The sequence below is a fragment of the Anguilla rostrata genome, chromosome 16, assembly GCF_018555375.3.
Source record: "Anguilla rostrata isolate EN2019 chromosome 16, ASM1855537v3, whole genome shotgun sequence".
NCBI classification, from domain to species: Eukaryota; Metazoa; Chordata; class Actinopteri; order Anguilliformes; family Anguillidae; genus Anguilla; species Anguilla rostrata.
In genome coordinates, this window is record NC_057948.1 from 10,137,289 (window position 1) to 10,164,462 (window position 27,174).

The 27,174-nt window shown below is 49.2% G+C and overlaps 4 protein-coding genes and 1 long non-coding RNA gene across 12 annotated transcripts; 1 reads left to right on the forward strand and 4 right to left on the reverse strand.

Annotated features, from left to right (window-relative positions):
- Positions 1 to 56: 56 nt before the first annotated feature.
- kiaa0895l lies at positions 57 to 12,151 on the reverse strand. Its single transcript, XM_064312936.1, has 7 exons — positions 11,352 to 12,151; positions 6,893 to 7,647; positions 5,331 to 5,474; positions 4,338 to 4,470; positions 3,376 to 3,675; positions 2,665 to 2,768; positions 57 to 2,226 (listed from the first exon to the last, which is right to left on the reverse strand). The coding sequence occupies exons 2-7, from the start codon at positions 7,604 to 7,606 to the stop codon at positions 2,065 to 2,067; spliced, it is 1,557 nt and encodes a 518-aa protein (XP_064169006.1). The 5' UTR covers positions 7,607 to 7,647; positions 11,352 to 12,151; the 3' UTR covers positions 57 to 2,064.
- A 98-nt stretch (positions 12,152 to 12,249) lies between these two features.
- Positions 12,250 to 14,010, reverse strand: LOC135242602 (DNA-directed RNA polymerase II subunit RPB3-like). Its single transcript, XM_064313752.1, has 5 exons — positions 13,991 to 14,010; positions 13,718 to 13,903; positions 13,487 to 13,561; positions 13,077 to 13,248; positions 12,250 to 12,995 (listed from the first exon to the last, which is right to left on the reverse strand). The coding sequence occupies exons 1-4, from the start codon at positions 14,008 to 14,010 to the stop codon at positions 13,104 to 13,106; spliced, it is 426 nt and encodes a 141-aa protein (XP_064169822.1). The 3' UTR covers positions 12,250 to 12,995; positions 13,077 to 13,103.
- Positions 12,653 to 18,117, forward strand: LOC135242048 (uncharacterized). Its single transcript, XR_010326205.1, has 4 exons — positions 12,653 to 12,809; positions 12,849 to 12,999; positions 17,696 to 17,809; positions 17,993 to 18,117. It is a non-coding gene; the product is annotated as an uncharacterized LOC135242048 (long non-coding RNA).
- Positions 17,147 to 20,464, reverse strand: polr2c (RNA polymerase II subunit C). 6 transcript variants are annotated; one of them, XR_010326204.1, is made up of 10 exons: positions 20,247 to 20,464; positions 19,966 to 20,015; positions 19,736 to 19,804; positions 19,538 to 19,590; positions 19,265 to 19,393; positions 19,037 to 19,088; positions 18,635 to 18,803; positions 18,404 to 18,478; positions 17,949 to 18,167; positions 17,147 to 17,809 (listed from the first exon to the last, which is right to left on the reverse strand). XR_010326204.1 is itself a non-coding variant. In XM_064312935.1 (10 exons), exons 1-9 carry the CDS (start codon positions 20,330 to 20,332, stop codon positions 18,023 to 18,025), a joined length of 828 nt encoding a protein of 275 aa, XP_064169005.1. In that variant the 5' UTR covers positions 20,333 to 20,464; the 3' UTR covers positions 17,147 to 17,746; positions 17,996 to 18,022. The 6 variants fall into 6 exon arrangements, 5 of the variants coding, with proteins under 5 accessions (XP_064169005.1, XP_064169004.1, XP_064169003.1 ...); XM_064312935.1 differs by having other exon boundaries at positions 17,147 to 17,746; positions 17,996 to 18,167; XM_064312934.1 differs by having other exon boundaries at positions 17,147 to 17,805; positions 17,996 to 18,167.
- Positions 20,465 to 20,982: 518 nt separating this feature from the next.
- On the reverse strand, positions 20,983 to 27,162 carry LOC135242043 (ubiquinone biosynthesis protein COQ9-B, mitochondrial-like). 3 transcript variants are annotated; one of them, XM_064312925.1, is made up of 10 exons: positions 27,024 to 27,162; positions 25,734 to 26,330; positions 25,598 to 25,649; positions 25,070 to 25,208; positions 24,633 to 24,775; positions 23,986 to 24,070; positions 23,412 to 23,516; positions 23,028 to 23,183; positions 21,558 to 21,611; positions 20,983 to 21,443 (listed from the first exon to the last, which is right to left on the reverse strand). In XM_064312925.1, exons 1-10 carry the CDS (start codon positions 27,079 to 27,081, stop codon positions 21,408 to 21,410), a joined length of 1,425 nt encoding a protein of 474 aa, XP_064168995.1. In that variant the 5' UTR covers positions 27,082 to 27,162; the 3' UTR covers positions 20,983 to 21,407. The 3 variants fall into 3 exon arrangements, with proteins under 3 accessions (XP_064168995.1, XP_064168993.1, XP_064168994.1); XM_064312923.1 differs by having other exon boundaries at positions 20,983 to 21,311; positions 21,407 to 21,443; positions 25,598 to 26,330; XM_064312924.1 differs by lacking the exon at positions 27,024 to 27,162 and adding an exon at positions 26,846 to 26,999 and having other exon boundaries at positions 25,598 to 26,330.
- Positions 27,163 to 27,174: the final 12 nt, after the last annotated feature.

A 27,174-nucleotide genomic window follows, 5' to 3' on the forward strand; every position in this document is an offset into this window, starting at 1 on the left:
CACAGCCCCGTCGTCAAGCCAAACGCAGCAGTGAACAGTCAGAGCCACGGGCAGCGTTGGGTTCAGAGAGTGGTTTTATCAGCACACTGGAAACGGCTCCAGTCATCGAAAAACAACACAAATTGTGCAACATTCATGCAGATAAAAAATAACATTACGGTGACCGACACACACGCCCGTCGAGCGTGCCTCTACTGTACGCTAATGAGGTGAATTACAAAGAGCTACTACTGACTACATCAGGAGCCATCGGTTGAAAAGGCACAACTCCCCCCCCCACCCTCCACTCCCCCCAGCCCCCTACTAGCCCTACCACAGAACCGCCTCACACATAAACACCTCACCGTTATCTTTTACACCGTCTGAGGAAGACGCAGGAGGAGAAAGAGAAAGGGAGAAAGAAAGAGGGAGAAAGTGTGGTGGGTCTGTGGCACACACAAGGCTAGGAGCCTGAGCCTGCTGGGTAATATTATTCTGCTAAGATCGGCCTGCCTCTCAGGTCATCACACTCCTGTGAGGATATTTAATTAGTGTCTATGTTTCGCCTGTGGGGTAAACTAGTGACATTTCTCTACTCTCCTTGTTGGTTTCATTTGTTTATTTCTTCAAGATGCTAGCTAAAAGGCTTGCTACATTTCAGAAATCGTCTGAGCCAATGGCCTGAGCTTGCTTACAAATTTCCCTTTCTATCATCCAATCATATCTGCTGCAGCTCCACTGAGTCGGGTGGGACTTCCTGTCTTTGACTTCCTGTCAGTCTCTGAGTCGAGCTCTTCACACCAAGATTACATCAAGCCTCTTTCACTCTATGACCCATCTCTCTCTCTCTCTCTCTCTCTCTCCGTCCTTTCCTTGCACGCTTCCGCCACCTTTCACTTCTTCTTTACCTCTCCTTCACTGGTACTCTGCATTCAGTTCCAGTTTTTCTCCATTACATAACCGGTCTCATTCTGCTGTCTTCACTGAAGGCTTGTTAAGGCATGAAGTTCCTTCGCTTAGCGCGACAACACAAACGCACTGAAGCAACAGCACGACCACACGGCCGGGTCCTCTGCTGCAGAGCCACCCGCGCGTGGTTGCTCAAGCATCACATATAAAAAAACATGAACAGTCACAAAGCAGTAGCAATAAAAAAACGAGACCAGGAGTTTCCGTAGTAACTGGCCCGGATGGTTGACCGCAAGGTGCTGTAACAGATATTTTCACTTCGGTATTATCTAAGGCCTTTAAAAATCCACTCCACGGAGGGGAAAATAAAGCTAATATCTGGAACATTCCTTACATCCAGAGGAAAGGTTTCTCTTGGTATTTTTCCTCTAAAGAAAATAAATGGCTACATAAATAAAAAATAAATATACACTTGCATAAATACACAGCTATAGATTGCCAAGAAATATTTAAGAAGCTAAAATAAATAGCTAATTGCAATTCAATAAGAACCGTGATTACAGTGGACGCAATAGGGGTTGTGTACGTGTTTTAGGTGCTGCTCGTGTGTGTACGTGTGTGCGTGCACAGTGTAAATAGAGGTTGTGAGATTGTCAGAATGTACACATTAGTCCGTGACGGATGGAACGGATCCATTACATCAGGGGAGGAAGAAAAGTGGCATTCATGGTGAAGTTATGATGTCAGCACATAGATATGACATCAGAGGTATAAGTATGGTATTCGGGCACAGATATGATTTCAGGCTGTCGGCATTTCAGACACGTAAAAAAGACCAGTTCTAGATATTGTGTCCAGGTGTGGACAGAATATCAAGGTGTATACTCATTGGCCAGGTATGTGCATAATGTCCAGGTGTGATTATAAAGTCCAGGTGCATTAATAAAGTCCAGGAGTGTTAATAACATCCAGGTGTGTTAATAAAGTCCAGATGTGGTTATAAAGTCCAGGTGTGGTTATAAAGTCCAGGTGTGGTTATAAAGTCCAGGTGCGGTTATAAAGTCCAGGTGTGGTTATAAAGTCCAGGTGTGGTTATAAAGTCCAGGTGCGGTTATAAAGTCCAGGTGTGTTAATAAAGTCCAGGTGTGTTAATAAAGTCCAGGTGTGTCTGGGCGCTCAGGGGATGAGCTCGCAGAGTTGCGAGTCGTCCAGCTCGTTGACCGCGACGATGTGATCGAGGTGCTGCAGGTATCGCTCCTGGTCCTGCATGAAGTGAGGGATTCTGGTCTTATGGAGGACTGCCAGGTGCCGGAGACGCTCCACGTCCTCGTAAGACACCTGGAGAAAGGTTGGCATGGCGACATCAGCAACAGTGCATCCCTCACAAACCACACAAACAATGCTGTGCCCCTTAATGCGCAAATATGCAGACACCACTGACCTTCACAGAAATCAGACAAACATCGGTGTTCCACCGTGAGGAGTCTGTTTTTTGTGGTCTAGATATAATACGTACAATATTTCAGAATCTCATATGCACTGAAATGAAGAGAGAGCTTCTCTGGTTCAAACTGAGGTGATTCTGTACAGAAGATTTTAGTGGGCTACAGAGATCTGAGTCACCAAACCATCAGACTTCAGATTAGTTATCCTAACAAAGGAATGAGTGAGGGAGTGGGTGAGAGGAGGAGAGGAAGGACAGGTGTGGGTGGTGTGTGTGTGAGATGGAGACAGAGGAGGAGGTGTGTGTGTGTTTTGGGGGGGGGGTTAGCTCACCTTGCCCAGAGAGGCAAGCATCTTGAAGTCGATGTCTCTCCGATGTCGAAGAATCCTTAGGATTCCGTCCAAATAGACCTGATCCTTACTGAAGCAGCCTGACGCACACACACATGAAGACGGGTAATGTATTAAACATGCATGCGTGTGAGCACACGTGTTAATGTGTGTGTCAGTGTGCGCGGCTCACGCGCAGTGTGTGGTTGAGGTGGTGTGTATGCGTGTGTGTGTGTAGTGTGTGTATGTGTGTGGTGTGTAAGTGGTGTGTGTGTGTGTATATTGTGTGTGTGTGTGTGCGTGGTGTGTGTGTGTGTGTGTGTGTATGTGTGTGTGTGTGGTGGTGGTGCGTGTGTGTGTGTGTAGTGTGTGTGTGTGGTGTGCGGGTGTGTGTGTGTGTGTATATTGTGTGTGCGTGGTGTGTGTGTGTGTGGTATGTGTGTGTGTGTATGTGTGTGTGTGTGTGGTGTGTGTGTGTGTGCGTTGTTGTGGATGTGGGGTGGTGTGTGGTGTTTTGGTTGTGTATGTGTGTGTGTGTGTGCATGTGTGTTTAAGTGTGTATATGTGTGTGTGTGTGGTGTGTGTGTTGTGTGTGTGTGGTGTGATGGTGTGTGTGTGTGTGATGTGTGTGTGTGTGTGTGTGTGGACGTGTGTGATGTGTGTGGTGGGTCGTGATATGTGTGTGAAGTGTGTGGTATATGTGGTTGTGCTCACATGAGGTGTCGGTCTGGCCGCGCTTGGCGCGGATGCAGTACTCCCAGCGCACGGCGGGGTCGCGGACGAAGCGGGCGAGGTGGCTGAAGAGCTGGCTGAAGCTCATGCGCGCCGCGTGGTGCACCGTGTAGTACAGCAGCGCCGCGCGCCACAGGAACGGCTGCTTCCGCAGCAGCACGCTGTGCAGGCTGGCCAGGCCCTCCTCCGTGGGGTTGGCCGGCCTCAGGCCCAAGCGCTTCCGCCCCGCCGCGCTGCCCCAGGGCTGCAGGCCGTTGTTCACCCCGCGCAGGTAGTGCGTGCCTGCGGGACGGACGGACGGACAGACGGACGGACAGACTGAAGTAAATATGGCTTCGGCTTTGAGTAACGAGCTACAGATTCGCCCGAATCCGAGGCGGGCCTCTCACCTGCCGAGTATTCCACAGGCAAGCGTGCTAACCGTCAGCTAAAGGCGAAATCAGCCCCTAGCCAAGGGCAACGGCCTTTATTTTAAAAAAGATTTGAGGGTTGTGTTGCCAGAGAGTGTTGTCACGGTAACCTGCTTCGAGACCTTCGCTTCACCGCACCTTTACTCTGCTTCACTGGCGAGCTAGCCGAGCTACGCCCGCATCATTACCACAGAGCTGGGGTCCCCAGCCCTAGTCCGGGAAGACGTTAGGGTAGTACGTTCAACACAGAACAGCACATAACTAGACGCAGTTACGTCAAAGTAAAAGATGGCAATTATTTAATTGCTTAAACTGACACTGCATTAGGCTACAGGTGATGAGCTGATTGTGTAATCACGCCTTATTCATTTTATGTGCTAATTAGAATATTCATTTAAAGTGTTCACCATACAAGCTTATCTGGCTTGTCACGTTGTCACTGTATAATTATGCGCATGTGCGGATGCATTTATATTATGGGATGGTGTGATGGTCTTTCACAGGCTCTCACTGTGATGGGGGGGAGGGGAGTACCGATCTCGTGCCGAAGCATGCCCTCCAGCCAGTGCTGCCGCGCCCCCGACAGGTTTATGGTGAGAGTCGGCCGGCAGCTCTCCACCGTCATCACCGCCTGAGACAGGAGCTCCTCCGACAGGCACACCACCACCTAGAGGCACGCGATACGGACACCTTCATCATCGTCATCAACAACACCACCACCTGGAGTCACACGATATGACCACCTTCATCATCATCATCATCAACACCACCACCTGAAGTCACACGATATGACCACATCCATATAACATCACGGATCCTCACGCTGTCACAGGACAGCAGTCACTCTCCACCGGCTCCTCCTGCCCAGGGGCTCTCACCTCCCCACACAGCCGCCTGTCCTGCAGGCTCTCACCTCTCCCACACAGCCCTCCTCCTGCAGGCTCTCACCTCTCCCACACAGCCCTCCTTCTGCAGGCCCTCACCTCTCCCACACGGCCCTCCTTCTGCAGGCTCTCACCTCTCCCACACAGCCCTCCTTCTGCAGGCTCTCACCTCCCACACAGCCCTCCTTCTGCAGGCTCTCACCTCCCACACAGCCCCCTTTCTGCAGGCTCTCACCTCTCCACAGCCTCCTTCTGCAGGCTCTCACCTCTCACACACAGCCCTCCTTCTGCAGGCTCTCACCTCTCCCACACAGCCCTCCTTCTGCAGGCTCTCACCTCCACACACCCCTCCTTCTGCAGGCTCTCACCTCTCCCACACAGCCCTCCTTCTGCAGGCCTCACCTCTCCCACAGCCCTCCTTCTGCAGGCTCTCACCTCTCCCACACAGCCCTCCTTCTGCAGGCTCTCACCTCTCCCACAGCCCTCCTTCTGCAGGCTCTCACCTCTCCCACACAGCCCTCCTTCTGCAGGCTCTCACCTCTCCCACACAGCCCTCCTTCTGCAGGCTCTCACCTCTCCCACACAGCCCTCCTTCTGCAGGCTCTCACCTCTCCCACACAGCCCTCCTTCTGCAGGCTCTCACCTCTCCCACACAGCCCTCCTTCTGCAGGTACTTGCGCGCCGCCGCCCACACCCGACTCTTAGGGAGCAGCGGCCCCCCCGTCGCCTCCTCAAAGCTCTCATACGAGCCAAACTTCCTCAGCACGCACTCCATGATCCCCACAGCCTGGAGAGAGAGGAGGAGGGGGAGAGGGAGGCAAGGGAGGGGGGGGGGGAGGGAGAGAGAGGGAGAAAGAGAGGCGGAGAGGGAGAGCGGGAGAGAAAGAGGGGGGAGAGAAAGAGAGCGAGAGAGAGAGGCACAGAGACAGAGGGAGGAAGGGATAGGGAGAGAGAATAACAGAGAGAAAGGTGGGGGACATCAAGAAAGACGGGCAGAGGAAAAGAGGGTGAGAGGGACACTTCAGTGTTGTTCTTTTACTTTGTGAACTGAGTGTGACATTCCTATATGCAAACAGCCACCATTCTGTGGAAGCATGCAGAAGTTCGAAATCTCCACTCCAAAGTCAGTTCGTCTGCATTCACAATGTTTGATTCTCCAGAGCAGCTGCAGCAACAAGCAAAATATACACACTGCTGTTACAAACTTTCCTATTCTTTTTTATTTAAAAATGTATTTTTTTTAACTTAATAAAACATTTTTTGTTCAATGATTTATACATTTGTGTGTGTTTTTACTGTTCATTTCTCTTAACAGTCATCACAAAACTACATACATCAATATGTAGTATTTCATTTCACTTAGTAGACAATAAAAAATAAATACATTATATATTTTATATACGACTGCTCTAAATACACTGTCTAATGAAGTATGTTCAGCGATCAACCAGGTCTTCATCCTGGACTGCTCAGAATGTTCTTTTTCCCCAATGACGTAAACTCCTTTTTTTCCTCAGCTGATGTGACTGCGGCAGCCCATTGGTTCTTGTGACACTCACAGAAAATAAGCATGTAATGGAAATGTGGTAAAAATCTATTCCATGGAAATCCAGACCTGCGTCAAATATGTACTGGAAATACCTTTGACTTTATGCCAGTAAAGTTCGGAAACACCGCTGCGGATCCCTGTGAATTTTTCAACGAATACCACTCGCCAAAATGTGCAATCCTACATAATTTACTCTGGAAAGTGGTGAAAACAGATGCTTCTTCTAAAACTTTTAAGAGATCAGCAGAAATTGTACGGTCCAATAATTATTTGATTCAGGGCAAGTTAGGGAGAAGAGAAGTTCCCAAACAGCTCAATGCAATATTTCTACAAGTGTGTGCCATCAGGACAGGCAGACAAAGACAACAGACAGCGAGAGACAGACAGGCGACGACAGGCAGACAGACAGGACACGACGACAGACAGACAGAAGAGCAGTGCAGACGGACAAGACAGAGCAAAGACAGACGGCAGACAGACAGACAGACAGAAACGAGGACAGAGACACGAGCAGATGAAGGGACAGACAGAGACAGAAGACAACGGGCAGGCTGACAGACAGGCAGACAGACAGACAGGCAGGCAGGCTGACAGACAGGCAGACAGACAGACAGGCTGACAGACGGACACGCAGACAGACACACGGGCAGGCTGACCTGTGTGAGGAAGAGGTCGGAGCCCTCTCTGTACTTGTCGAGCACGGCGCTGGGCTCGGGGGAGGTGTACAGGAACTGCGGCTCGTACTGGAAGTCGGACTGGAAGAAGGCGCGGCGCTCCTCCTCCATGTTGACGGGGCGCAGGGCCACCAGCAGGCAGGACCCCCGGGGCGTGCCGGCCGAGGGCGAGGCCAGGGCCGAGGGCCCGCCCACCCGGGCGATGTGGGGCAGGGAGGTGGCGGGGCGCATGCGGCCCCGGCCGGCCCCGCCCCCCGCCCCCCCGCTCATGGCGCAGATGCTCTCGCTGCGGCGCATGAAGCCGGGGCTGGTCAGGCTGCGGGCGGGGGGGCAGGGGGCCCGGCCGCTCCTCCAGGGCGGCTGCTGGACCCGCCTCTCCTCTGGCTCCGCCCCGCGCCACCGGGCCGGCTTCAGCTCCAGGCTGAGGGGGCGGCGCAGTTCGGGCCGGGTCCCCGCCCCCATCGGCCCCGCCCTCGAAGGCCCCACCCCCGCGGACCCCCCGCGCTCCGGGTCAGCCCTGGGGCTGGGGCGCGGCCCGTTGTGGGACGGGGTCTCTCTCTTATGGATGCTGCCGGTTCGGCTCCTGGTCCTGGTCTTTTCGGGCTTGGGGTCCGGCTCCGGGGCGTCCATCCCGTCCCTGACCAGGCCCTCCCCCTCCACCCGATCCACGCAGCCTCCACCGGGGTCCAGCACCATCACCACACCCACTGCAACGCTCACCCTCCACCTTCACACACCTGACAACCACAAGGTGCACACACCTGAAATACCGGAGTCGCGACTGTTTAACTGCTAAACGACAACTAGCCCTGCTGGTGTGGTTCAAAACAGTTAAGTGATATCTTTCACACACAGCTTTCACACAGGACCAACTGCTATCACTGGGGCCTCTCAGACAATGTCTCTGAGACCCTGGTAGTGTTACATTTAGCTTATTATCCAGAGCAACTTACACAACTTTTACATAGCATTTACATTGCATCCATTTACACATATTTAGACATATTGTTTCCCATAAACACAGATGTATAAATGTTCAAACTGAGACACTTGTAACTTCACCCCAATGTATGAGCGCATTTTCAAAGAAATCCTGTATACAAGAAACGACGGGATGTTGAAGTTTGTATTTGACCTAGGTTTGACGTGTATATGTGAGTGTTTGTGTTTTAAAGTTTGTGTGTGTAGGGGTGTCATGATTAGATAAGACCGATATGATAAAAAAAACTGACCTGAGGTGAGAAAGCACTTTTTCTAGTACTTTCTCCAGTGATGAAACACATACACGTACACGTGAGATATCGTGAGTATATTATCTGAGTAGAAATACCAAGCAACACACTGCTCTAGAACAGCATAACACGGTCATATGCACTGCTCTAGAACAGCATAACACTGTCATATGCACTGCTCTAGAACAGCATAACACTGTCATATGCACTGCTCTAGAACAGCTTAACACTGTCATATGCACTGCTCTAGAACAGCTTAACACTGTCATATGCACTGCTCTAGAACAGCTTAACACTGTCATATGCACAGCTATAACACAGCTTAACATTGTCATATGCACAGCCATAAAACAGCTAATGTAATGCACATATAGACATGTAATTGCACTATAACGCATAACACCATATGACAGCATAACCAGTTACGCTATCACGATAACGCTCACATGGCACTGCACCATTTCTGGACCTGGTACTTTCACACTGTCAGGTTAAAATTTCACAGACGGGAGAAAGACGGCACGTTTCAATCCACACTCTGACACCTCTTTTTTTCTAATCTCAGCAGTGTGTGCACTTAAGAACTTCAGTATGCCAACTCATTTTTAAAAGATCTCCTCACTCCAATAGAGAATGTTTGACAGCCATAATCCAACATTAACCACGGCACAGCAGCTGTTTAACACACTTGTTCATGAAAGTCTGTCTCAAATGGGGCATCATGGAGTACCTATATCAGACTTGCACATACATCACACTGTGACTAATTCTGTAAGGTACTGTATTTAGTACAAAATAAATATGTCATACATGACACTGGAATTCTTTGTGGATGCCTGGGGGTCCCCAGACCCAAGTCTGGGAACCCCTTGCCTGAAAGGACTGAAAGCCGATAAGAACAGTATACATGGCAGGCAGAGACAAGGTGGGGACACAGCTCACACAGAACGCAAGCAGCCCCACACTCACCAGCTTATGACTTTGGACATTACTTTCATGTGGGTGTTAAGGGGGTACTAACCTCAGGGTTGTATTTTCTTTACAAATGCAGTCACAGATTGGAGGAAAGTTAGATCTGATGGCATTTCACAAGGCTTCGTTGGTTTTATCTGTTAGCTAGGGACTTCAGCAGCGTAAATCACTGCTCCCACTGGCTTTCCGAAATTCCATCTACACGTGGCCACTTTCCGGAAAGCTATATAACCAGCAAAAGAGACCCCAGTCGCGCGAGGGGCTCTGAACTGCTAACCTGTGCAACTGACAGGTTTGACGTTTGCAGTGGTATCGCACGCAGTGGTGCGTGCACATAACGCTCTGGATCTGGGTTGATTAATTGGTTTAATGGATCGCGAGATCTGTCAGACCAGTTTTGCCTTGAGACCCGTTCTCCGTCGGTCCCTGTCCGACTCGGGCCTCGGGCTACATTTGGCCATCCACTACTCCCAACACATTGCTGTGAAAATGGGAAAAAGAGACCATTTGCGGGTTGATCACCGGCAGGGCACGTACCCGAGCGGCAGATTTGCCGCAGTCGCCAAAAAAGAAAAATGCGATTACGGATCAAGCACATATGAATACATGTGCAGCCTACATATACTAAGCTATATAGACGGCTCGTTATCAACATGTGGTCATTTATGAGTGGTGTGAAATCGGCTCGTAGACAATGAACAGCCCGATTGAATGGAAAAACTATACAGCGCATATCAAAACGATCACAGAAAAAATAGGAAAGACATGGAGATAAAAGTAATGTACCTGGCTGTGTTTTGGGGGGATTTCTTGAGGTTTCTATGGTGTGGTTAATTCATGGCGCCTTTCTTCATTGCAGGAGCGGTCGGCGGTCTCCGATATCCGGTGGAGGAGCAGTGTGTGATGGATAATACGCATGTAGCGGTTCAGGGCTCGCGGGGCGGACCGGATTGTGTTGGAACAGTTGACACGGCGCCGCAGCTGATGGATCACGTTGTTGCTTGCGCTGCGCCTGCGTCCCGCCCCTTACGTGCTCACGCATCGCCTCTTTGTGGACTGTGATAGTTTTTAACTATGTAATTTCTGGCATCGTTTGTACCGCAGAAATTGTGATCGTTATTAAAACCGGGCAACAAAAATATGCAGGAGGAAATTTAATAAATAGCCTCGTAACTGCACAGTCTTGTCCAATCCTCGCCTTTATATTGAAATAAAACGAGCGACCTCTCGGATAACAAAGCGTGTATTCATTCCCACAATTAATCTCCAAGACTGACTACGACGGTTGAGACTGCGTCAGGGAGAGAAGAGTTCGGTTTGAATTCCAAAGTGCATTCAAGTAACAAGCCTCACGCGAAATATTTTCATTCAAATACAAACTGCCTAGTCTGAGCCCAGGATACTAAAAAAGGAATCTCAAACTCAGTTCCCAAGTGCAGAAAATGTTCTCGAGTTGACGAACAGCAACTGGAGATAAGAAATCGGGGAAAGTTGTCCTGTTAGCAAAACAATGCAGAAAGACGTAGTGTAACTATATTCATTTCTCAATTATTAAAGCACGTAATACATAAATAGTAGCCTAATGATATGACCTCTGAAGCACTAAAGGAAATTTCATTACTGTTTATGTATTGAGTGCCTATATTGCATACATAACAGAGTAGCATACTAGCATAGTTACACTTCTGTAAAATATTTAAATCATTATATCACTCATTGTGCTACAGCTACTGCAACATTCTATAGTCATATACAGTAGGCTACTTTCTTGCAGTATTTTCTCTGAAACACTTTATGTAATTTTAGAATGGTGTTTTCCCACCTAAACGAACGGCCAACTTCTGCTTTTCTTTGCGATAAACTTTGACCTATAATGAACAGACATTTTTGGGCGACTTTTGGGAGAGAGAAAAAAACATTGCACGTAGTCTCAGAAATCGGCGACTGGCCGTTTGAAGTGTGCGATGAAGCTCGAGACTATTACTTTCTACAGGGCATGGATTAGCCTGATACTGACATTACGTAAGTGACGTTTGACCAGGCCTGAGCATTTCACGGTTAACGGACCCGTCTTTACCTTCATTTCAGGAAAGGAAGGCCTTGCGCAATGTGCTGATCTTTGTGTCTGCTGACTCAGTGAGGAAAACAGTCAAAAGAGCCTTCCAGAACTCTATGAGTATTCCACAATAACAAGCCTTCTCTGTTTAGGGGCAAACTAATGATTTTGGGTTGCTTACATTTTAAAGTTGATTCAGATCGATCCATTCCAGGAAAATATAATCCAGTCCTGTTCACTACAATGAATGCCAGTACATTCACTTCAGAGAAATGCGTTTCTTCTGCGTGAAACTACTCAGAAGTTTATGTTTCTCTGATGAAAATATAGAGTAATTCATTTGTGACCGCGAGTGAAACAGCCCGTTTTGGTCCCTGTTCTCTCTGTACTATGCCTGTTTGGGGTGCACGGCGTCCTCCATTTCCGTTTCTCGCGATCGTAGTTAAATCTGGCGGCTGAAGGCTGAGATGCGGTCCCTTGGGAGCGGATTACGGGCACGCAATTATGGCCGAGCGAAACACCACATTCCCACAAATGGGCGGGGCTGCCAGTGCCTTATTTATTTGCTTAGCAGACAGTTTCCGTGTTTGCACAATACACATTTGTAGTGTCTTATTTTACTGAAGCAGATCAGGGCTCCTTGATCAAGGGTACAGCTTTGAACCTGCAGCCCCTGAGTTCTACAGTAAACCGAGTCAGTATTTCGAGTGAATTATAGCGCTCTTTCACTGAGGGCAGTCTTTTTATTGGCTAGATAGATATGTCAGTGACTGATGGCGCATGACTGCTAAACCCATACAGGAGTTCAGGAAGCCTCGCTTTCTGGTCACCACTGAAAGGGCCACAGCTGAAAGTGAGGAGGACCTTTGGCTCTTTACCGCCCTCTGCTGGAAACCAGTTGACCTGCAGGACAACAGCCAGAGCAAAGCCGTGCCTTCTCCCTGCAGCCCTAACCGTCACTGCGTACTCCAGGGCTGGACCTCGGCTCCTGCTGTGAGATGGGTGTGGTCACCTCCCAGCTCGGCCCACTCAGTACAAATAGCCCCTGCCCCCATATATCACTGAGAACCCCACACACCTTTAACAGGACAAACATTTTTATTTTGTATAAAACAGTGGGTACATAACCAGATCTCATTTTCTAAACCAGATTGAATCATTCAAACAGTTCAAATAATGCACAGGAAAAAAAATCCACCTTTCTACTGATCTCCCAGCCCCACCGTGAGAACGCACCAACCAGGCTTCCATTGGCTGAACAGCACAATGGCATTAGGTGAAACTAAAGGATGGTCTGTGATGGTATGAGGTGAGCTTGGTTTAATTTTTGGGCGGCCCTGCCATTGTCCAAACGCATGGGAGTGCCTCAGCACTTAAAACAGGAGTGTTTCTGGATTAAGGCTGCTGAGCTTCACTGAGCACTTTAAACGAGCTGATATGATGAGAGAGTAGGATTAACCGTCCAAATAATCCACACATGAGAACATCTGATTGACCTGCAGCTCAGTACATCAGCACAGGGAGGCCAGTGAGGGTGTGAAAAGTAAGACAGTATTGGGTCATAGCTCAGTTGATGGTGTAGGAGCTGTGTGTCAGTACTGGGTAAGTGCTGGCTCAGTTGAGGGTGTAGGAGCTGCGTGTCAGCACTGGGTCAGTACTGGCTCAGTTGATGGTGTAGGAGCTGTGTGTCAGTACTGGGTCAGTGCTGGCTCAGTTGATGGTGTAGATGGTGGAGGAGCTGTGTGTCAGTACTGGCTCAGTTGATGGTGTAGGAGCTGTGTGTCAGTACTGGGTCAGTGCTGGCTCAGTTGATGATGTCGGAGCTGTGTGTCAGCACTGGCTCAGTTGATGGTGTAGGAGCTGTGTGTCAGCACTGGCTCAGTTGATGGTGTAGATGGTGTAGGAGCTGTGTCAGTACTGGGTCAGTGCTGGCTCAGTTGATGGTGAGCACGTCGCTCTGGATCTCATGGCTCAGCTGGGTCTGCAGGTCGCTCAGCTTCTTCTTGAGCACGGCCAGCGCCGACATGACGATGGTCTCGGGCCGCAGCGAGCCACACGACTCCACGTTGTAATAGAACCTGCAGGGGCCGGGAACACCTTCATCATCATCCTCATCATTATCACCATCATCAACATCCTCACCAGCATGTCTTAATACTACAGTACATAGGCGGCGACTGTCGGACTGTTGCTGTCGGAGCCGTCTCTGGCTCTGCTTCATTCGGTTCATTCTGAGAGGGTTCTGTGACTCCATTACCGATAGCAACAGCTAACAGGAAGCAGAGCGAAGAAAGAAAATAAGCCGTGGGGACGCACCTCTCTGGCTTGCCGTTGGGGTCGTAGGGCGCCTGCACCTCGTCTTCCTCGATCTCCGAGTACTCGCTCTTCGGCCTGAAAGAGACGGGAGGGCGCGACCTCAGCAAGAGCAAGAGAGCGGGGGTAACGAGCATAGAGATGTACAATGATCCCATCAACCAACCCCATCTCCCCCCACATTTGCACTTGGCGCAGTCCTACTCTCCCTCGACCATTGCTGACGGAGCGTACCATTCCTCCGGGCGGGGGTAGACCGTGTGTCGGAGGGCGTTGTCGGGGTCGTACTCGAAGGACACCCCCGCGGTGGGGTTCCACTTGGCGTGCTCCTTGCCGAAGCCCTTCTTGGCGTACGCTCGGAGACGCGTGGATGCCTGGGGGTCCCCAGACCCCAGTCTGGGAACCCCTTGCCTGAAAGGACTGCAAGCCGATAAGAACAGTATACATGGCAGGCAGAGACAAGGTGGACACACAGCTCACACAGAAGGCAAGCAGCCCCACACTCACCAGCTTATGACTTTGGACATTACTTTCATGTGGGTGCTAAGGGGGTACTAACCTCAGGGTTGTATTTTCTTTACAAATGCAGTCACAGATTGGAGGAAAGTTAGATCTGATGGCATTTCACAAGGCTTTGCTGGTTTTATCTGTTAGCTAGGGACTTTAGCAGCGTAAATCACTGCTCCCACTGGCTTTCCGAAATTCCATCTACACGTGGCCACTTTCCGGAAAGCAATATAACCAGCAAAAGAGACCCCAGTCGCGCGAGGGTCTCTGAACTGCTAACCTGTGCAACTGACAGGTTTGACGTTTGCAGTGGTATCGCACGCAGTGGTGCGTGCACATAACACTCGGGATCTGGGTTGATTAATTGGTTTAATGGATCGCGAGATCTGTCAGACCAGTTTTGCCTTGAGACCCGTTCTCCGTCGGTCCCTGTCCGACTCGGGCCTCGGGCTACATTTGGCCATCCACTACTCCCAACACATTGCTGTGAAAATGGGAAAATGAGACCATTTGCGGGTTGATCACCGGCAGGGCACGTACCCGAGCGGCAGATTTGCCGCAGTCGCCAAAAAAGAAAAATGCGATTACGGATCAAACACATATGAATACATGTGCAGCCTACATATACTAAGCTATATAGACGGCTCGTTATCAACATGTGGTCATTTATGAGTGGTGTGAAATCGGCTCGTAGACAATGAACAGCCCGATTGAATGGAAAAACTATACAGCGCATATCAAAACGATCACAGAAAAAATAGGAAAGACATGGAGATAAAAGTAATGTACCTGGCTGTGTTTTGGGGGGATTTCTTGAGGTTTCTATGGTGTGGTTAATTCATGGCGCCTTTCTTCATTGCAGGAGCGATCGGCGGTCTCCGATATCCGGTGGAGGAGCAGTGTGTGATGGATAATACGCATGTAGCGGTTCAGGGCTCGCGGGGCGGACCGGATTGTGTTGGAACAGTTGACACGGCGCCGCAGCTGATGGATCACGTTGTTGCTTGCGCTGCGCCTGCGTCCCGCCCCTTACGTGCTCACGCATCGCCTCTTTGTGGACTGTGATAGTTTTTAACTATGTAATTTCTGGCATCGTTTGTACCACAGAAATTGTGATCGTTATTAAAACCGGGAAACAAAAAATATGCAGGAGGAAATTTAATAAATAGCCTCGTAACTGCACAGTCTTGTCCAATCCTCTCCTTTATATTGAAATAAAACGAGCGACCTCTCGGATAACAAAGCGTGTATTCATTCCCACAATTAATCTCCAAGACTGACTACGACGGTTGAGACTGTGCGTCAGGGAGAGAAGAGTTCGATTTGAATTCCAAAGTGCATTCAAGTAACAAGCCTCACGCGAAATATTTTCATTCAAATACAAACTGCCTAGTCTGAGCTCAGGATACTAAAAAAGGAATCTCAAACTCAGTTCCCAAGTGCAGGAAATGTTCTCGAGTTGACGAACAGCAACTGGAGATAAGAAATCGGGGAAAGTTGTCCTGTTAGCAAAACAATGCAGAAAGACGTAGTGTAACTATATTCATTTCTCAATTATTAAAGCAAGTAATACATGAATAGTAGCCTAATGATATGACCTCTGAAGCACTAAAGGAAATTTCATTACTGTTTATGTTTTGAGTGCCTATATTGCATACATAACAGAGTAGCATACTAGCATAGTTACACTTCTGTAAAATATTTAAATCATTATATCACTCATTGTGCTACAGCTACTGCAACATTCTATAGTCCTATACAGTAGGCTACTTTCTTGCAGTATTTTCTCTGAAACACTATGTAATTTTAGAATGGGCTTTCCCCACGTAAACGAACGGCCAACTTCTGCTTTTCTTTGCGATAAGCTTTGAACTATAACGAACAGACATTTTTGGGCGTCTTTTGGGAGAGAGAAAAAAACATTGCACATAGTCTCAGAAATCGGCGACGGGCCGCTTGAAGTGTGCGATGAAGCTAGAGACTATTACTTTCTACAGGGCATGGATTAGCCTGATCTGACATTACGTAAGTGACGTTTGACCAGGCCTGAGCATTTCACGGTTAACGGACCCGTCTTTACCTTCATGTCAGGAAAGGAAGGCCTTGCGCAATGTGCTGATCTTTGTGGCTGCTGACTGAGTGAGGAAAACAGTCGAAAGAGCCTTCCAGAACTCTATGAGTATTCCACAATAACAAGCCTTCTCTGTTTAGGGGCAAACTAATGATTTTGGGTTGGATCCATTATTTATGTTGCTTACATTTTAAAGTTGATTCAGATCGATCCATTCCAGGAAAATATAATCCAGTCCTGTTCACTACAATGAATGCCAGTACATTCACTTCAGAGAAATGCGTTTCTTCTGCGTGAAACTACTCAGAAGTTGATGTTTCTCTGATGAACATATAGAGTAATTCGTTTGTGACTGCGAGTGAAACAGCCCGTTTTGGTCCCTGTTCTCTCTGCACTATGCCTGTTTGGGGTGCACGGCGTCCTCCATTTCCGTTTCTCGGGAGCGTAGTTAAATCTGGCGGCTGAAGGCTGAGATGCGGTCCCTTGGGAGCGGATTACGGGCACGCAATTATGGCCGAGCGAAACACCACATTCCCACAAATGGGCGGGGCTGCCAGTGCCTTATTTATTTGCTTAGCAGACAGTTTCCGTGTTTGCACAATACACATTTGTAGTGTCTTATTTTACTGAAGCAGATCAGGGCTCCTTGATCAAGGGTACAGATTTGAACCTGCAGCCCCTGAGTTCTACAGTAAACCGAGTCAGTATTTCGAGTGAATTATAGCGCTCTGTCACTGAGAGCAGTCTTTTTATTGGCTAGATAGATATGTCAGTGACTGATGGCGCGTGGCTGCTAAACCCACACAGGAGTTCAGGAAGCCTCGCTTTCTGGTCACCACTGAAAGGGCCACAGCTGAAAGTGAGGACCACCTCTGGCTCTTTACCACCCTCTGCTGGAAACCAGTTGACCTGCAGGACAACAGCCAGAGCAAAGCCGTGCCTTCTCCGTGCAGCCCTAACCGTCACTGCGTACTCCAGGGCTGGACCTCGGCTCCTGCTGTGAGAAGGGTGTGGTCACCTCCCAGCTCTGCCCACTCAGTACAAATAGCCCCTGCCCCCATACATCACCGAGAACCCCACACACCTTTAACAGGACAAACACTTTTATTTTGTATAAAACAGGGGGTACATAACCAGATCTCATTTTCTAAACCAGATTGAATCATTCAAACAGTTCAAATAATGTACAGGAAAAAAAATCCACCTTTCTACTGATCTCCCAGCCCCACCGCGAGAACGCACCAACCAGGCTTCCATTGGCTGAACAGCACAATGGCATTAGGTGAAACTAAAGGATGGTCGGTGATGGTATGAGGTGAGCTTGGTTTAATTTTTGGGCGGCCCTGCCATTGTCCAAACGCATGCGAGTGCCTCAGCACTTAAAACAGGAGTGTTTCTGGATTAAGGCTGCTGAGCTTCACTGAGCACTTTAAACAAGCTGATATGATGAGAGAGTAGGATTAACCGTCCAAATAATCCACACGAGAACATCTGATTGACCTGCATCTCAGTACATCAGGACAGGGAGGCCAGTGAGGGCGTGAAAAGTAAGACAGTATTGGGTCACAGCTCAGTTGATGGTGTAGGAGCTGCATGTCAGTACTGGGTCAGTGCTGGCTCAGTTGATGGTGTAGGAGCTGTGTGTCAGTACTGGGTCAGTGCTGGCTCAGTTGATGGTGTAGATGGTATAAGAGCTGTGTGTCAGCACTGGGTCAGTGCTGGCTCAGTTGATGGTGTAGGAGCTGTGTGTCAGTACTGGCTCAGTTGATGATGTAGGAGCTGTGTGTCAGTACTGGCTCAGTTGGTGGTGTAGGAGCTGTGTGTCAGTACTGGCTCAGTTGATGATGTAGGAGCTGTGTGTCAGTACTGGCTCAGTTGGTGGTGTAGGAGCTGTGTCAGTACTGGCTCAGTTGACGGTGTAGATGGTGTAGGAGCTGTGTCAGTACTGGGTCAGTGCTGGCTCAGTTGATGGTGAGCACGTCGCTCTGGATCTCGTGGCTCAGCTGGGTCTGCAGGTCGCTCAGCTTCTTCTTGAGCACGGCCAGCGCCGACATGACGATGGTCTCAGGCCGCAGCGAGCCGCACGACTCCACGTTGTAATAGAACCTGCAGGGGCCGGGAACACCTTCATCCTCCTCATCATTATCACCTTCCTCAATATCCTCACCAGCATGTCTTAATACTACAGTAGGGAGGAGGCGACTGTCGGACTGTTGCTGTCGGAGCCGTCTCTGGCTCTGCTTCATTTGGTTCATTCTGAGAGGGTTCTGTGACTCCATTACCGATAGCAACAGCTAACAGGAAGCAGAGCTAAAAAATTTAAAAAAGTCGTGGGGACGCACCTCTCTGGCTTGCCGTTGGGGTCGTAGGGCGCCTGCACCTCGTCTTCCTCGATCTCCGAGTACTCGCTCTTCGGCCTGAAAGAGACGGGGGGGCGCAACCTCAGCAAGAGCAAGAAAGCGGGGGTAACGAGCATAGAGATGTACAATGATCCCTCCAACCAACCCCATCTCCCCCAACATTTGCACTTGGCGCAGTCCTACTCTCCCTCGACCATTGCTGACGGAGCGTACCATTCCTCCGGGCGGGGGTAGACCGTGTGTCGGAGGGCGTTGTCGGGGTCGTACTCGAAGGACACCCCCGCGGTGGGGTTCCACTTGGCGTGCTCCTTGCCGAAGCCCTTCTTGGCGTACGCTCGGAGACGCAGCTCCTGCCCCTTACGCAGCTTCACCAGCAAGATGTCTGAAGGAGGAAGGGGAGAAGGAGGAGAGGGTGGAGCAGACATAGAGAAATGAGCAATGGAGGAGGTTGGGGGGTTACAAAGAGGGAAGGGGAGATGGAGGCGAAGAGAGAGGACAGTAAAATATTACGTCATGCTTAGGCTGATGTGCAACACTGCCGGTCCCCTCTGTGTGTGTGTGTGTGTGTGTTTTTGTGTGTGTGTGTGCGTGTTCTCCTGATGAAGGGAGGCTCACCGTCCTGTTCCACATAGTCATTGGGGTCGTTGTCCCGACTCCTGGAGGTAACCTGGTGGTCACACCAGACACACAAAGAGGGCAAATTACAATTCCGCATGCGAGTATACCCATCACTGAGAGAGCATTTAAAAGGGCGTATGTACGCGAACCAGCACAAGCATGTGTGCTGAAAAGCATGCGCGTGTGTGCGTACGAGAGAAAGCCTGAATGTGAGCACACACTCACAGGGATGACTCGGGGGTTGTTGGACAGGAGATCTCGGGAAGTCACGTGACGCGTCTGGTCTTCAGTGCAGCGAACATCCAGCGTCAGTTCCACAGAACATTCTGGACAGAAATCATCACACGTGCAGTCCTGAGAAAGAGATGGAGGGGAAGAGTGTGTGTGTCAAAGATAAGGACACACAATAACCATGACAAACCAATCACAATCCAGATAAATTCATAGCAGCCCTATCATTCCAGCTGACATTATTATGGTTATGAGAAAAGGCCTTACCCTGGAATACTGCATCTTGTCAACGATGTCATCGCTGGTTAAAGGGACCAGACCTACGACCAGAGTCATGTCCATAACATTAAAGAGGTCGTTGCGCATATTACGGTAACTGATTTAAAGCAGACGTAAACAATAGTTGTTCAAGTAAAGCTAGTTGTTTGAGGTCGAACGGGAAACACGCGAAGCCCAAGTACCTACCGACTCTGTGAGCGATGAACTCATCGTGGAGGACTGAGGAATTTGCGTCGATCTGAATCCAGTCTATCGCTACAAGTCAGACCACAATATACCGATATTAGCTGATGGATTGACAAGTAAATAATAACTGATAGGCAACTGCGTCAGTCGCATACAACTTTAAACTATATTCACTGTCAAGTTAAATGTATACATTTAATCTAATATAGTATCCTAAAAACACTTCTTACCAATTGTTGCCACTTCTGACATGAAGACGCGCCGGATGGAATTCGCCACCCTGCAACAATAATAACGACACACATGAAACACACTTACCATCAACGCACGCAACATATATAACATGCAATATGCCCGACGAATGAAAGCTGTCTATGCTACCAGCTTCCCAATTAATTACAGCCTTGGCATCAAAAAACGTGTAGGTAGTCCGTTGTTTATGAATCGGTACTTTTGGGACATCGGGAAGCTAACACGCTCGCGAACTAGCCAATAGAACAAGTGCACTCACGCCAAGTCGGTGTTCTCTATCACAAATTTAACATTCTCGTCCGTCAGCTCCGTGATTTTCACCGTCGGCTGATTTGCGTACGGCATAGCATAGGGTTGACTGAGCAAGAATGCGAGAAAATAACAGAAAATAAATATTTAGGGGAAAGCTATATCCAGTTACAACTCCACACAAACGCAATCCAACAACAGTGAACCGGAAACACTAGCAAAATGTATTCCGTCAGAGGTCATGAACAACTTAAGAGGTGTATTTCAACCAAGATGCAGTTCTTAAATTCTTTAAGTTCCGGTAGTCCGACTCAGGGAATGCTGAAGAGTTCTGGTAACCAGTTTCACAATGTCACTGTGCGTACAACATGCAAGTACGTTATCTTTTTCAGGATATAGTATCTTTAATTTCACATTATATTAACAAACCAGGGCATTACCGCCGTCTGTAAGGCCGGTGAGCTCATTAATTTCTTCACGTCATTAAATCTATCTTTATGAAAAGGTCATACATTTTTCAGTTGTGATATTTCAAAAGTTTTTATCTCAAAGTTTATATAATACTACCCCAGCGAGAGTAATAATTTTATTTCAACCTAAGTAAATGTGGGGATAGTAATAAACCCTTTTGCCCAGTATGCATACAATGTTAGACACATTAAGTCAGTCTAAATTTGTGCGTTTCCTCTCTGGTAATTGTGTCAGGACATAAATGTTGAAGAAGGAGAGCAGCCACAGCACATAACTGAGGATATATAGTATTCTTTATTGCCATGCTTTTTATAGAGAAAGGCAAAAAACTGCCACACAAAAAAGTTTCAAGCACAGTGCTTGCTCTTGTTCTCGCCGTTTGCGTTAAGGAAGAAGTGGAGGTGTTCTGGTTCTGGTTCTGGAACCGCATGGGCTCTTGACTCAGTCTGGAGATCAGAGAGGGGCTGTACGTTCGGCACTGTCGCCCGTGAAAGAGACATCGCCTTGCCTGGGTGAAACAGCCACATGCCCCTGGAACAGCATCTCATCCCCTACAGGCGTGTCAGCTGCTTTTGTGAGCACAGGATCGCTCGAGTGACGAGCCCTGTCAGACAGACAGACAGACGGACATTGGGTGGGGCAGTCTGGGGGGTGCAGAGGTCGGTTTAGTGGGGCGACGGGTCAGGCGTGTTCCCTCACTTCATCTCCGCTGGTTCATGCCTGCGAGGTTCGACAGCTGAGAAGGGGAGAGACAGAAAGGAGATAGAGGGTGAGCAGGGGAGAGAGAGATATCAACCTGAAAACTCATCCTGACAGCCAATCAGGAGGTGCTCTGAGTCTCGACACCCACCGTGACTGCAGCTCCCATGATTCCCTGCACCACTGCTTCACCGGTGGCCTGCACCTGCAGGACAAACAAACATACACTCAGGGTTTACATGACATTAATTGCAACACTACTGTCAGTTACTTAGCTTTTAAATACAACATACAAGAGAGACAATATGTTTCCATACAGGTTATTTGATCATGGTCCACACAATGTTATATTGTTACAAAATCGTCAATCCTGTCAGACCTGACTTGGTCAGCCTGTTTCTCTCTCCCGTAGGGAATTCCTTATGCAATGAAAATTCACTCTGAGGCCCTCACATATGAACAAATGTTAGGCGTCCAGGCGATTTCCCTGACTGGAAGGTTTTATCATCTCTCTAGAGAAAAACCAGAACACAAACTATTTGGATAAGGAGTGCCCACCATGACCAGGTTACTGCTACCATTTTAATTTTGTTCATATGTGAATGTCCAGAAAATAAAATAATAATGTTATGTTTGATTGAAAATATCAATTGAACATTTAACTTCCCATATAAGTAATTGGTTGAGGCTTCCAAAAAATGCATTTTCTAGGCCACACCTGATGTCTGTGTCATGAATGGCCTTCAGATGGCAGTGATACTCTTTGTCTAAAAATAGAGACAGTCAATATACAGTGGACTTCATTATTATTTACAAATACCAGCTCTATTTTCAAAGGCAGGATCACATCTACCATTTTTAATTTAAGCTATTCAATAGGTGAGCTGAATTACCTCCAAAGATATTTGGTTTTTTTTGTCCTCAGAAGAGGCTAAATAATAACATTGTCCATAGCTCTGTTCTTGACAATGCAGTTATTTTCTACTGATAGCAGATTTGGCAGATCTTAAATAAGCCTGTCCTTGGAATAAATGAAACTGACCCTGTTCAGTGCTGGGTCAGCATCCTCAATTCCTGCTAGGTGAAGTATTTATGACAGCTGAAGAATTTTTTGTAGAGTTTTTAAGTGAAGTTTTGGAGAAGAGCCAAAACATTTTATTTTGTTTGTCAGCGTTTCCTTGGTTGTGTTTGTTGTATCTTGGCACTGTACCTTGTATTCACTTTTTGCTGTCACAGTGAAGTTAGAGGGGTAACGCCAAGCTTACTAGTCTCTTTTGCTCTCTGCTGGCAATTTTTAATTGAAGGTCAATTAAAATTTTCAGAGGGGTAACCTGTTAATAATGAATAATTCATAGTAGCCTGGGCAGGGCTGCATTCAGCGCTGCCACACCTTACACCTTGACTAAATCCTACTTCCCTTACACGACACAGAGACCACAACATTCCAGAAGAACTACATTACCCACAAAACTATACACACCATTAGAGGGCACTACATGCTGCGCTACAAACACAGGTAGTTCACAGAGGAGAGTGCGGATTGGCTGGTGCAGTGAAGAGGACCCAAGCCAGCGAATAAAACCAGGTGAGGGGCGACGCACGCACACGGGCGAGAGGGTACCTGCTTGGCCGTGTTGGCCATGTTGACGATGTCCTGGATGCGTTTGTCGAGGAAGACCCAGGTGTCCTGGAAGTCGGGGGAGGAGTCCTGCAGCATCACCAGCTCGGTGGTGTTGTAGACCCCGGTCAGAGCCGCGCGGCGCGTGTACCAGTTCATCTGAGGGGGAGGGGGCAGGGGGCGTAACACACCACAGCTTTACACACCAGAACAATGCAGCCAAGTCACAGATTACAATCTGAGAGAGTGAAGGAGAGGCGGAAGGAGAAGGAGAGAGTGTGGAACAGTGCAAACGTGAGGTGGGAGGAAGGTTAGGAAAAGAGGAAAAGAGAGGGAGCGGAGGCCTGACGGTGCGGAGGTGAAGAGGAAGTGATGCGTATTCCTCACGTCTGTGGAGCGGTCCCCAGCGTAGTACCAGATGTCGTCTATCAGGGTGGAGAGGTGCTTCAGGCTGTCAGGGATGTTATGAGGAAGCAGCAGGATGCTCATGGCCTACAGAGAGAGAGGGGAAGAGGACAAAGAGGACAGCTGTGGCATCTGCCATTGTATCAACAGCGTGAGTTTGAATTCAAACTGAATCAGAATTTACAGACAGAGGAAGCACACATGCTAACTGAGTATCTGCAGAGCCAGCAAGACACCGTATTTTATTTTACAATACTTAACTATGACCATGTGTGTTGTGAGACTGTCAGGTGTAATTGAAGTGATTTCTGTATCCAGGTGCAGTTTTCCTGTAACCAGGGGTGATGCAAGACCTAGGTACTGAAACTCGATCCTGGGGAACCTCTGTATATTCTGGTTTTTGTTCCAACCACAACTGCATTCCCTGAATTTTAGCAAGCTGTTCATTTTCTTAATTACGTGCTTTTCATGTTCAGAGGGATTATTTAACATTTTAAGCCACATTATGTCGGAAATAGCTGTGAGCAGCTTTGAGCACAGAGGATGTGAAGTTCACCTGTGGCCAGGTGTCGATGTGGGGGATGAGCATCCTCAGGCGGGCCTCGACGGCGTATCGCAGGAACTCCGCCGTTTCCTTCGGTCTGAAATGGAGAGGACGCCGCCACCTCAGCCAAAGCCTGCGTGCTGTCAGCAGCGTCAGTTACTGCGCATCACGTTACAAATGGGTGTGTGGGGGCCGTGCGGTAATCCTCAACGGAGAAGCAGGGATCATTCTAGAACACTCGGGAATTTAGGGTCACTGTAAAAGAAAATGGCTACAGATACCAGAGGTGGAAAATCTAGGTTCAGAAAGTAAAAGTCCTCTGCAGTATTTTTTTTTTTCCAAGAATTTCCTGAATATTCTAATTAGCACAATTCTTCAGCCAGGAGGTAGACCTAATTAGTGAAATCAGTTGGTTGAGTCCATGGGTGGAAGAAACACTCGGCAGGAATTTTACTTTGTGACCCCGGGACTTTGCACCACTTGCATATACTAGTGCTGCAGTAGAAGGTGTTATGTGTCACTCTGTGTACGTGTGTGCGTGCATGTGTGTCCATGGTGTGTGAGTACGTGCATGTGGTGCTTGTCTATGCAGTGTGTGTGAGTACGTGCATGTGGTGCTTGTCTATGCAGTGTGTGTGAGTGTGTAAGCAGTTACTCACTCTGCCTGGCCCAGCTGGACCTGGTTGTGATGTTCAGCCAGAATCTTGGCCAGCTGGGCGTTGCCGTCGGAGATGAAGTGCAGCACCAAGTCTCCCGCCCCGTTGGTGAACATTCCGGAAGCCGCCGAAGACAGACCCACGGCCTGTCGCGTGGGAGAGAGGGAGCGAGACGCGCTCGCGATAAACGCAACCCGCCATCCCGCACGGGACGTCCACACGTCCCGTGCGGGGGGTGTGTAAAACCCCCACACCCCCTGCCTGCCGTTATTTTTCACCAGGCACTGTGCAGACGCACCACTCGGTAATGCTATATTACATTAGCCTGCGCTGCAGTGTCATGTTGTCTGCAATCCGTAATCTGTCCGGATTATCAACGCGGCAGTAGGTCCGCGTGGCGGTATTCCCACTGCCCGCGCGGCCGGCGGGGGCGGACTCACCTGCGCGGCGGCGGCGATGGCCTCGGCCGACCAGCCGTGCTGCGGGACGAAGTCCAGCGCCGTGGCGAGGATTCGCGCCCGGAGCTCCTCCTCCGTCTCGTAGCCGTCGCCCTCCTCCTCCCCGCCCTCGTCTGCGCCGCTGCGCAAGCGGAGAAGCCGGTTAGGGTTACAGCTGCGGCGACCGATCCTGTGCCTGGAGCTGTGCGGTCCTGCAGACTTTCACTCCAACCCTAATTTGGCACACCTGCTAATTAGCAGCTGTTGAATGAGGTGCGCTCCGTTAGGGTTGGGAGTGAAAGCCGGCAGGACGGCAGACCTCCAGGAACAGGGTTGGTTACCGCCGGGTTAGCGCACGCGGCGCCGCAGAGGACAGTGGCACAGGGGCGTTTACACCAGCCCGGGCCCTCTTAAACGCCCGTCTGCGGCGACCGCCGACTCTCACAGAGTACATGACAGGCTGCTGTGATGTTAACACAATGTTGCGGCAGCCTTGCGAGAACGTTAGAGGTAAGTTAGCTGGGTGCTGACCTGGGGTCGGGCTCCGGAGCCTCCTGCTCAGACGCAGACTCCGCCTGCGCAGGTGTTTCCAGCTCAGGCGCAGACGCAGACTCCGCCTGCGCAGGTGTTTCCAGCTCAGGCGCAGACGCAGACGCTGCCTGCGCAGGTGTTTCCAGCTCAGGCGCAGACGCAGACGCTGCCTGCGCAGATGTTTCCAGCTCAGGCGGAGACGCTGCCTGCGCAGACGCCTCTTCCTCAGGTGCAGCTTGAGCAGATGCCTCTTTCTCAGGGGCAGACGCCTCATCCTCAGATGAAGATCCCTCATCCTCAGGTGCAGACTCGGACACTTCCTGCCCAGATGCCTCTGACTCGGGCGTATGCGCAGATGCCTCCAGACCAGATGCAGACTCGGATAACTCCTGCGCAGGTGTAGACGCAGGACTGGGAGCTGATTCCGGCACGTCTTGCACAGGTGCAGAAACAGAAGCCTCCACCTCAGGTGTGGGGGCAGTTGCCTCCACCTCAGGTGTCGGTGCAGACACAGATTCGGGCATGGTTTGTTCAGGTGCCGATGCTTTCTGTGCGGATGCTGTTTCCTGCTCTGATGACTGAGCCTGGTGAGCCACAGAGGGTGAGGAAGAGGAGGAGGATGAGGAAGATGCAGCGGTGGTTAGTTGGTCTGATTTGGACTCGTCCTGCAACCTCAGTCGGGCAGCCTGACGGAAGCCGCGCTGCACGCGGCTGCACTGGGGCGTGACCATTCCTGGAGGCGGGGCCACAGAGGAACTTATGTAATGAGCGTTATTTTATAAGTCATTATTCGCCCAATATAAAATTATCAGATGCCTTTGCAATTCCGTTTAAACCCAACTGCTAAGACTTTGTGATATGCATGCACTTAAAAACCTTACTCATTAGAACTATTAGGCTATACCTTAGCGAGAAAGTTAAGCCTGCGGGTGAGCGGGGGAAAACTGAATAATACATTTTTACAAACATTTATATTTATATTTGAAGTAAACAGAAAGCAACATTTTGTAGTCAGTGGTGTGGGCGGAGGTAATACATTCTGATTTCAGATACATTAACGTGACTGCAAATGACAGGGAAACTTAAAAACAACAAATCAGTGAAAACGGTGCGTTGTAAAGATATGAACAAGGGACAATCTCCTTCCTTTGCGTACATTCCACGAATCAACGTTATCATCGCATGTCATGAAAACATAGTTTGTGAATAGCAAAGATAACTCGTCCAATTGTTCGTTATAAGTTTTACCGTTACTGTAATGCTGGACAGCTGTGCCGTCCTTCGCAATCACCTTGCCCCACATACAGTTAGCTTGCTATTTTTCAAAGTTACATTAATTATTTAGCTTGCACCATCATGGGGTAGCACGGTGACTCAGAGACGAAAAGTTTAGACAGACTGATCCAACGACATAAGTCCAGCTCACCGCTGCCAAGAGCCCGTAGGACCCTCCCAGCACGTAGCCCTCTGAGCAGTGCCGCCATATCCAGCTGCTACTGCACAACGACTTCGTTGGCTACGTCACTACCCTGCGACGAGTTTCACAAGGAAGCGTCTTTTAATAACATCGTCGTCAG